This window comes from Gavialis gangeticus, unplaced genomic scaffold, assembly GCF_001723915.1.
Source record: "Gavialis gangeticus isolate Ggan-Ray unplaced genomic scaffold, GavGan_comp1, whole genome shotgun sequence".
Classification (NCBI taxonomy): Eukaryota; Metazoa; Chordata; order Crocodylia; family Gavialidae; genus Gavialis; species Gavialis gangeticus.
The window spans coordinates 54,894,815-54,906,023 of NW_017729030.1; the positions used below are offsets into that span (position 1 = coordinate 54,894,815).

At 44.0% G+C, this 11,209-nt stretch overlaps 1 protein-coding gene across 1 annotated transcript in view; it reads right to left on the reverse strand.

Annotated features, from left to right (window-relative positions):
- STAP1 (signal transducing adaptor family member 1) overlaps positions 1–5,103 on the reverse strand; it is a 33,533-nt gene extending 28,430 nt beyond the window's left edge. The window contains exon 1 of the mRNA XM_019521846.1: positions 4,662–5,103. Coding sequence (XP_019377391.1) covers positions 4,662–4,784 — 123 coding nt within the window. The 5' untranslated portion in view covers positions 4,785–5,103. The remainder of the gene's footprint in view (positions 1–4,661) is intronic.
- Positions 5,104–11,209: the final 6,106 nt, after the last annotated feature.

Sequence of the window (11,209 nt, forward strand, 5' to 3'; positions counted from 1 at the left end):
CGTAGGGGTCCAATGTTACCCCAAGACTTCTTCTTGCTACCTATATACTTGAAAAAGGACTTTTTGTTATCCTTAATCCCAGAAGCTAATCTAAACTTCAGTGCTGCTTTAGCCTCCCTTACCAAATCCCTACAAGCTCGGATGAGGGAGGTGTACTCCTCCTTTGTTACTGCTCCCTGCTTCCACCGCCAGTATGCTTTTTTCTTTGCCTTCAGGTCAGCCTGGATATCCACGCTCAGCCATGAAGTTTCTTGGACCCTTTTCCTGCTTTCCTGCGCAGAGGAATTGCATCCTGCTGCACCCCAAGGAAAGCCTCCTTGAGGAAGGACCACCTGGACCCCCATACTAGTTACTCCCTGGGCTCCCAGTGCCTCCCTGACTACTGCCCTAAGCACATCGAAGTTGGCTTTCCTAAAGTCAAGCATTTGCGCTTTGCTAGTTACCCTCCCCACCTTTCTCTGAATAGCAAACTAGATCATTTCATGATCACTGTCCCCTAGCCTCCCTTGTACTAGCACCTCCCCCACCAGGTCGTCCCCAGAGGCTAACACCAGATCCACTATGGCGTTTTCCCTAGTGGGGACAAGTACCTCCTGCACGAGGTGTAGGTCCTGTACGCATGTCAGGAACCTTCATGAGTGGCTAGACCTGGCCGACTGCTCCTCCCAGTTGATGTCAAGGTAATTCATATCCCACATGACCACAACATCTTTTGCATGCACGGCCTCCCCCAGCTGCCTGGAGAATTCCAGATCCAGCTCTTCCTCCTGATGTGGTGGCCTGTAGTAAACCCCTACCATTTAGCATTTCTTTAAGATGAAAGGTATACATATATTCCTTATATATTACTATTAAAGGTATTGAGAGAAATGCACTACTAAATATTTGGCTATTCCCATCAGGCTAGATGAAACAAGGCCATGTTTATAATACATTTGACTGTTGCTAGCAATTTACAAGCAAGATTCATAGTCTATTTTTGGTTTCTTGGAGTTCCTGTTTTCTGTAGTACCTGTTTGCTACTGTTTACATGAATCAATGTGTTGTTTTGGTCTTTTCATGTCCATCCTAGATCTTGCTGAACCACCTACGCTATGGTTTCTCTGCATGATAAGTAACTATGTTTGAACAAATTTTTATCTGACTAAATTCTGCTGGCCACAGCCATCAGTTTGTTTAAATCTTCTTTTAAAATAGTAATGAAAAAGTAGCTTTGACAAACCCAAGCACTGTTCACACCAGGTAGTACAACTGTTAATTGTGTTAACCAAAGCCATTTAAAAAATGGGTTTAAGATGTAGTATAGAAAGGGTAAAAGTTTATGTTGTCTCTCCTCTCCATTTTGTATACTTGTGTAAACAAATAATCTGTTGAGGCCTTTAAATATTCAAAATTTAAGTGCAAGAACTGAATGTACAACAAACTTTTTTTTTAGAAACAGCTCTTAAGCAGCACCCCTGGTCCAAATCACAGCTCAGCTTTAAGGAAATGTGGGGCTAAGTTAAATGGCAAACTTCCTAGCTTGACCCTGACTTTATGCACATTGGATCTGATGCTTAAAACGGTAAAGTCCTGTCTTCTCTCCTGGAGCAGAAAAAATAGCATGTTTGGGCCTGTTAACAGACAAGCAGTGCCCAAGCTCCCTGGTCAGTGTTCCACCTTCTCTCTCATGTAGAAGCACCAGTGCTTCTGTTATGTAGCATGCTATATGTTCACTTTTTCATTGCTAAGGCTTGTTGTAATTCATTTTGTGATGTTCTGGTAATATTTTAATATGAAAGGTTTACATTTTATATATAATATATATTATGAATTCATTTATGTGTATGTATGTCTAATGAAATGATGTTATTCAGAGAAGGGAAAAATATACTTCATATACAACCCAAACATAGTTATTAATAATTATCTTCAATCTATGATGTATCTATCCAGAGGCCTCAGAAACACACTGGTTCTTAGGTGCCAAGATTTTCAAAAACAAGGGCTTGAAATTAGCCTTCTAAGCCAGTGGCCAGCTTTCAAGAGGAGCAGAGCAAGTCATAGGGAGTAGCTGAGTTTCCCTTTGACTTCAGCAGTGCGTGACATTTGTACTTCTGGCTGTCATGAATTCTGAGGTATCACATCTTCAGTAAATGTAAGCCTGGTTCCTGGAATAGCAGTAAGTTTTTGCTTTGGTCTAGGGCCTTCTACAACAAAACCCAGATCTTAGTATGCTTTTTTTCTTTTTAGACTTTTTCCTTCTTTAATCCTTTCCATAGTTGTGCACTTTACATTCCAGCAGCAACCAGCAATCCCTGTCATATCTGCCAGCTACCCTACATCATTTCAATTTGGGGAAGATCAGCCAGTTGTTTTAACTAAGTCTGAAACGATACTTTGGGCAAATCCGTTGTTTCCTATGAGAAACAAAACAAATATACAGGATGGAAATGGGTAGCAGGATCTTTATGTCATCTCACTTACATATGGAAGATGGCTTCAAATATTATAAAGACCTTGGTATTGCACATAAATGTGCCTGCTTTAAAGGTAAAGACCTAATTCATACCCCAGAGAACATAGTCTAAAATGGTTCTATCACTGCTCCCAAAGAGGGATCAAGCTAGGTACAAGGGTGCACTAATGTGAATCTGTTTGCAGGATTGAGACTTAAATTAAGGTGGGAATAAAGAAGGTAGAGAGGAACACAGGTGGTGCTTAATCATCTGTAGAAGCTGCATTTTTCCTAACATATACAGTCATGTCCCTGCACCTGTATACTTTGACTTGACCGTGTTAACAGCTTGTGACAGTGCTCTCTCCCCACCCTCATTATTAATCTGTCCTAAGGAAATAAAGTTTTATAGGAAGCTATTCTTTAAAGGGCTATTAAGTTTACATTCTTGTACATTTTTATTGGCAGCAAATCCTAATTCTTAAAATTTATGGACCTATCGGAGACTTTTATGGCCTTCTCTGGCAGCCAAGAAAATCGCATTGCAGCACTGAAAACCATCAAAAAGCACAGGGAAGTCACAGGAGTTGTGCACTGAATGTCCAGAGTATGAGCTACCAACTTAAGAGAGCTGCCTATAAAAAGAGACCAAATACTGAGGACCTTTGAAAAAGATCCTGTCTTTATTTCTTTAGACTAGGCAACTGAACTGATTTGTCATGTTGGAATACATTAGGATTAGCAATATTGAGAATGTACCAAGGCCATGAATTTCTTCTGACTGTAGTTTAGTAAAAAATATTGTAGTCTTTCCATTTTTTCTTTTATTATAGCAAAATATTTTTCTCTCATTCTCTTGAAGGGAATGATAGGGGAAACAAACAAGTTTGCTATCAGTTTGCCTTCAAAATTAAGAGAAAAATGATCATCTGTAGGCAGTGAAAAAATACAAAAAAATTAAATTCTTTTACAGTCTTTTTTTTAAATGTTTCTGAAAACATTAATATTTTGTGGGGAGAGGGGGAAAAGAAAGGTTCCAGTGAAAATTAAGTTGTAACCTAAGCTACAGTGACCACGACCTTCAAATACTGAAATAGAAAAAAAAATATGCGATAGAAAGTAATTAGCTTGTTTAAAGACAGGGTCCTGTCAATATTTATTAATAATATGCACACACACCTACCTATGTGTCTACAGGTTCATGGCCTAATTGATTATCCTGTATCCAAAAGTATTTCACTCATTTATTCTGAATTAGTCCAAAAATAAATGAGTTAACAAATATATATATATTTTAATTACTATTAAAAATACTGGCAACATATTTTACATGCTAGACTGCTGAGAACTTCAGGATTAAGATTAATATTCAGGAAAATACAGGATAAATTAGAATCATATAACCGGGTCAGATACTGTTTTTAAACCAAAAGAGCAAAATATGAACTTCTTGCCATGACCATACCTGTGAAAACAATTGATCCCCATCAACTTCCCTGGAGATGATAATCAAATGTAATGGGATGGTGCATGGAACTATTATTATGTTATGTATTATTTGACTGGATAAATTTAAAGAGTAACAATCAAGCATAAATGGAAACCCAAAATAAGCTACAGCTTGAGAAATCAACATATTTTTGTGCTCAGATTTGTTATATTGATAGAGGAAAGGAAATTCATGCCCATAAATATGGAGAATATCATGGAATATTTAACACATTAGTATCACTAAATATTCCCGAGAGTTTATGGAAGTAAGATGAAAATAAAAAAGAGTTTCAAGTATGGGAATGGAAAGTATGACATTCTGATCAATGGCAAGAGCCATTTCTGAAAATAGCAAGAGCTACTCACGTCCTATCAGCACATGATTTTGTACTGGAGATAATGAAATCAACTGTAAACCACACTTACTTATTTCAAGGAAAGTCTCTGTATGCAGATACTTATAGCAGAATAAGACTATCCTATTTTGATTTTGCTTACTGACTTGCATTACACTGAAATAGGATGTCCATATTCAGAAAGGGTCAACAAGAAATTTGCCCTGGAAAAATTGAACGTATAAATTAAAATAGCTCGTGTTGTCTCAAGACAAGTTTGATTGTAGACCAGAGCTAAAGCAGAGGATTGCCTACTCTCCTCCAATACCTGTACCTAGTGACAACACACTTCTGAGGAAAAGTTTAACTGTATTTACTGCTGGATTTTTATGCCTTACCTGATGCCATGCACGCCTAATTGATAAAAACCCTTCAAAGTACAGGGGCAGAGCTGTGATCCTCTGTCTTTCATGGAAGATTCTCCGTGGGGCTGGCTTAGGGATTTCTTCAAGATCCCCCATCCTGCTTTCTGTCCCCTGAGGTGTGGATGTATTTTGTTTTTTTCTCTGTCTATTCTTGTCTGCTTGTTCTCAGTCTTGGGCAGAAGAGAGCTTGCTTTGGTGTGAGTTAAAAAAGGCAGCGGTATAAAGAGGAAGTCTCAGCAGTTACTGTTAAACATGTACCACAAATGCGTTTTGCACTGTAGAACATAAGTCAGAGTAAGGTTAATTGGTTTAGAGGGGACTCTCCTAGAGTGTAATTTATGGTTATGCACCTTGACTTGCAAGGAAAAAACATGAAAATAATGATGATCCTGATAAGATCATCATCATTATTATTCTTGGGGAGTTGGCAAAGAAAGCTAACAGGTTCTGCACTTCTTACTGGTGACCTGCAAAGGAAAGGATATTATTTTACTCTTATTTCCTTTTGACTTCAAAATAAAATTCTGCTTATGGTTTCTTACGGTAAGATTATCTGTTCACTATTGTTTTTGTAGAAGATTCCCAGGAGTTAGGAAATTAGGTGGGGTTTTGGTATTATAAAAGTAATTGATAGAGGAAGGGGGTTTTTTGGTTGTTTTTTTTTGGAACTGTGTTTTGTTGTTATACACAAGTGTGAGTGAGATTTCTGGTAGAAAAGAAGTCTTTGTGGAAGATCTAAAACTTTCAAGTGATGGCTGAGTGAAATACCTTTCCAAGGGTGAAATCCTGGCCTTTAGAAGTTAATGGAAAATCTGTACTAGCTTCAACAGAAATATGATTTAATTCTAAATCTCTTCCCTTTCCAGGAATATTTTAGCTAAATCAAGAATAGCTAGACCCAATATTGTGATTTTTCTAAGGTAAGAAACACCAAGAAAAGTGGACTTGAAAAATCTTTTCAGGTATTCTCCAGAGAAAAAGGGAAAATATTTTTTCTTTCATGTTATGGCTCATATTCAAGGGTATTTGGCTGCAGCTTGCACACAAGTTCAACAAGACTTTAGGGTAGGTAAATAGCCAATTACTGTATCTCTGGCCCCTGGCAATGGGCTAATATTGTTACTATGCATTTAGCATTCTTACTGTATATCAACAGGTTACAATGTGACCTAGCAAAGGTTTCAGCCACAAATGGTGTTCTAGGTTAGCTCAGGTGAAGACCCCTGGCCTGCATCTAGATGAGTGCGGCCATGTGGTGTGTGGCACCACAGACCTATCTGTGGCACGACACACCGCAGATTCAGGCGTTTCCTGCACTCCTACCTTGCAGTACAGGAGATTTCTTTGACCCAGGGAGATCACAGAGTCAAAAAACCTCATGTGGAAAAAAAACATGGTGGTGCACATGGCTGGAGCATGTGCTTCCCAAAACCGGAGCATGGCCTGCTAGAACCATGGTCTGGCTTCCAGCCAGGCTCCAAGCTGCAGGAGCACCATGGCTGCAGCTTCCCTGGCCCCCAGGTAATGTAGCGAAAATAGATACTTTTCTCTATGTTTCTTTGTTCCTTGTTTTAGTATTAACCCCTGCATTCTGTAACTTTCCACCCACATGGTACAGGATGGCCCACTACCTATGTCTTACAGGTTGCTCAGGTTTTGGTTTGAAATGACCAATTAAAATGTAACACCTCAACTGAAAAGAATGCTAGCTCAATAAAAGCCAGGTGTGCTCTTTGTTTAGGGTCGACACTGATCTGAGCAACAAGCTCCTCTGTCGGCCTGCTTGCAAGCAATAAAATAGAGTTGGATCCAGCCTGAAAGTGTGACTCTCTTCTAGAGGTGAATTGGACTAGCCTCCAGGGGATAAAATCAGCAATTTATGCAACAGTAAGGCTGCTGGGGCCAGCATAGTTGCTGGCGCCAGCCTCCCCTTCCCTACCTGGGGTAACCTGACCCGTGCTAGAGGGTATGTGGCACAGGCATTCCCCGGGGACAAGTAGCAGCTGCACAAGGTGTGCTGCTGCTGCTTGTCCCCGGGGAACGGAATGTCTATGCTTGTCTGGATGCAGCCTTGGAGTTTAAAGCATAATTTGCTAAATAATACTAGACTTGATTTACTACTGCCTTTCAGTGTATGCAGTTGTACATATCTGTACAAAACGAAGGCAAATGAGAATAGTAGCATTATAGTTACTCTGTGAGGGTGGGAATGGGTTTGCAAAGTGGAGGTCAGTGGGGAATTGGATCCCCCGATTATTACTTGCTATAAGAAAAATTCTGTGTTTAATTACTTCAGAGCGCATTTTGAAATGTTAGTCTGTTCTCTTTAACTTATCTTTTCAATTCTCCAGCTGAGCATGCAACATTCCCATTTTGATTTTTATACTAGGCATTTAAGAAAAAACACATACCAACTCTAGCTAGTCTGTACTGTACTTCTAAAGAGCTGATAGTTAACCTTCTTTAAAATATTACCCCAATTACTCTGCCTAGTGGAAATGTAATTTTCCCTGTTTCCAAACTGAACCCCATTACTAAAAAAACTCTCGTGGATTCTGGTGCTTTTATAAAATCATAAGTATGATGAAATCAAGCCAAAGCCACAATTTTTTGTTTTCCAGAAAAATATCTTTCCATTAGATGGATTTGCCTTAAAGGGATCCTTCTGTACTTTCTGTTTAGATGCTAATGTAATCTACAGGAAACCTGCCTAGGTATTGTTTATGTTTCTTGTACTGCCCTCTGCTGCTGCAGAGCGCCTGCAGAAGTGAAAGGGATACAGTTTGTAGCTGTATTAGTGTACAGACAAAAGGAATTGGGGCTCATGACAGAGGTCATATCTTTTATTAGACTAACTAGATATTTGCAAAAAAAACCCTTTATTTGCAAGCTTTCAGGCATAATCACCTTTCCTCAGGGATAGGAGAATGTAAAGATTGTAAAATTGTTCTGAGGTGGAAATGAAAATTCATACTTCATAGGAAAGCAGAAGGTGTTGGAAGATCTCCTGGTTTGATTAGTTCATTTTGTGCAAATTAGGCTCAGACATTGGCGACATGCACCCCCGTGGTGGCAGTGCACCCCCTGCAAAAAGGTGCCGCCAACACTGCTGGTGGTGCCTGGGGGCAGTCACTGCTCACCCCCCACCCCGCTGACAGTAGTGTCTGCAGACGGTCCATGATTGCTGCTGCCTGCCGCCAGCCGCGTCTGCGGGTGGTGGCTGACCACAGGCCAGCACTCACCACCACCCCAACCACTGCTGCTGTGGCCACCTGTAGGAGCTTCCCACTTGCCTCCACCATGCTCCCACTGCTGACAGTGCCACTGCTGCCTGCAGGAGCTCAGTGTGCCCCTCTAGCCTTCCGGGGCATGCGGTGTTCATGGGCTTAGAGAAAACTTAGAACAGTCTATTTAGCTCGATGTTGGCTGGTGTCAAATAGGATGTTGAATTATCTTTCCTTCTGGTTATGATATTTCATATTTCACAGGAACCTGGGGTGATGAAAACTTCTCCTGGGCAGGAAATTATCTTGTGCTGAGGCAGCTTGAGCTCTGTTAATATGTAGATTTTGCTGGAACAATGGGTAGGAGCCAGAGTGTCAGCTTTCAGGTTCAGGTGGTGAATTTGCTTCCTTCTTGTAAAATTATGAAGTTTTCATTGCAAAAGAAATTATGTTTCATTTGAATACTGGACAGGAATCTGTGAGGGTGACACTAAAGACAAGAGCTGGTAGGCATTGGTCGACAAGCAAAACTGATGATGTGATGTTACCCCAGAGGCGGTAGAGTTGGCCCCAACAGCCTTACCTGGCACTGTGCTGGCCCCAACAGCCTTACTTGGGCTCCTGGGAGCCTCCCAGGGCTGCAGCAGTGGTGATCCTGCCAGGCAGAGCCTGGCTGGCAGTCTGAGTGCAGTTCCAAAAGCCCTGATTCTGCTTTTCAGCGGTGTGTGCTGCCTGTGTGTGCACTGCTTTGTTTTGTTTTTTTTCCCATTAATTTTTTTTTGACCCCTGGATATCTAGGGGTCAAAACCCCTCAGAGAAACAAACCAAAATATGGAGTAGCACATACACAGGCAGTGTGCCCTTGCAGTGCAGAGGACACCTGACTGTGAGGTATGTGGTGCTGCAGATGTGTTTGTCGCACCATATACCACACGGTTTTGCTCGATTGGATTGTGAGCACCAGGGCCAGCTACAGATGTTACACTTTTAATGGTATAAGTGATCAGAAACTGGGCTATACCCATTACAGAACAGAAGTTCAGCACACAAAACCGGTCAATACCTGTAATACAGGGGTGGGCAATTATTTAGGGTGGAGGGCAAGCCATTGAGGGCCACATGACAGGCAGCCAGGGGCAGATAAATATTAATTTTCTACATTTTTTAGGGGCCCCGCAGGCCAGATAGAACGGTACACTGCTTACAGAAAACTGTGTAACTTAGATAGATTCTGCCTCAGGCTTTCTGAATGTCTGTACCTAGCCACGGTGTCCAACTTGGCTAGAAATTAGGCTCTAGTGCCCAGATATGGGCACCTAAAAACTGAGGCCAAAGGTTTCCAGCACCACAAAAGCCTGGCTGGGTAGTAGCTCTTCATGCCCAGCGGGAGCTTCACGCGCTTCGCGGACTGGCGCTTCCTCCACCGTGCGTGCCTCAACTGCCTGCCTCTGAACGGGGCTGTGCGCTTCGGCCACTGGGACAAGAGGTGCTGATGGTGTGGCTACGCAGTGGAGACCCTGCCCCACATGTTGTGCAGCTGCAAGCTGCATGCCAGAACCTGGCAGCTCCGCCACAATGCTGTCCAGGACCACCTGGTGAGGGCCATCCCGGCCGTAGCGGGGGAGATCTTCGTGAACCGCACTGTCTCGGGCTGCGAGAGCCAGCTGAGCCCTGACATTGTCATCACCGACCAAGAGGCCAAGAAGATCATGATCGTGGATGTCATCATCCCCTTTGAGAACCGGCGCCAAGCCTTCACCGACGCCCGGGCTTGCAAGCGGGAGAAGTATGCCCCACTGGCCGACACTCTGAGGGGCCGCGGCTACGACGTGATGGTGGATGCGCTCATCGTGGGGATGCTCAGAGCCTGGGACCCCACAACGAGAGCGTACTCTGTGCCTGCCGCGTCTCCTGCCGCTACGACAAGCTGATGCGCTGCCTCATGCTGTCCGACACCATCCGCTGGTCCCGCGACATCTACGTGGAGCACATCATGGGCCACCGCCAGTACACCAACCCCACCAGACGAGCCACCGCCGGACTGGACCCGGAGGCACGGCCTGAACCCCCCCCGGTTCGCTTCACTTCGAGAGGATTCTTCCGCCACGGACGACCCCGCTCCACCCGAAGAGGACCCCCGCGATTGGACTTTATGAACTGAGATGCTTCCTCCGAGCCACTTCCTCCACCATTGCGGACCATTGTAACGGGTTTGTGTGTATTTATCTCCTTTCTCCCTCAGTGTCGCGAACCCCCTCCCTCCCCTTCCCCCTTCCCACATCCCCCACACCCAGGCTTAGTTGGCTAAGATTGTATAGCCTGTAACCTAGTCGTGTTCCCCTCCTCTCCTCCATCCCTCTATTGTTAGTCCCTCGCTCGCGCGCTTTGTATTTCCATATCAGCTTTGTCATCTTTTTTCTGGATTCCCCGTCCAAAACATCTACTAATAAAAATGCTGAACAGAACAATTAAAAAAACCCATAGGTTGCTGAGCTGAAATACTAGTTGTTCAATCACACAAGTAAGAATCTTACACAGGGGGTGCACTAGCTTTTTTGCTTGTTTACCCATCTGTGGGTCCTACAAACCATGGGAATGATTAGTTCACGAGTGAGGGGGTGGCTCAGACACAATGTTGGTCAACAACTCCTCTGTAAGAGGCCATCACTGAAATGATCTGGCACTGGCTGTAGGTCCAGGAAGCTTGGGCCTGACTTGCGGCTTCCTGCCAGTTTCCCTTTGGCACATCTTCAAAGCAAAGGCCTGACAGATGCACGATCATGCCTCAGCAGTCCAGTGCTCAGGCAGTGATACGCAAAGCAACACGGATGTGGGCAGACAAGCACACGAGGGACTCACGTGGGGGCACGAGGCAATGGCGGGCACAAACAGAACTGGTCTGCCCTTGAAACTGCCTGAAACCCCAGCCATGGGGGCAAGCATGCCAGAGGGCAGCATGTGAATGGGCAGGAGCAGGGGGCACTTGGCTCTACAGGAGAGGGCTGTCCAGTGCAAGGATGCCCGTGGGGGGAGGACTGCGTGTTCATTTCAGAGGACCCCTGTGTTGGGTATTTGGGCATGGGCAGGCCGAGGAGGTGCGAAAGGCTGGCGTAAGGGCTCAGAAGTGCAAGGCGGGGGTAGGGTGGGCGTGAGCAGGCAGGCGTGCAAAGGAACGTGGGGGTGTACATCTCTGCAGCAGGAACCCAAGAGCCCGCTCAGGCCAAACTCCGCCCAGCTCCGCAGAGACAACACGCGACTCTTCCTCCCTCCTCTCCTCACCTCAGTCAGGGGAAGGGG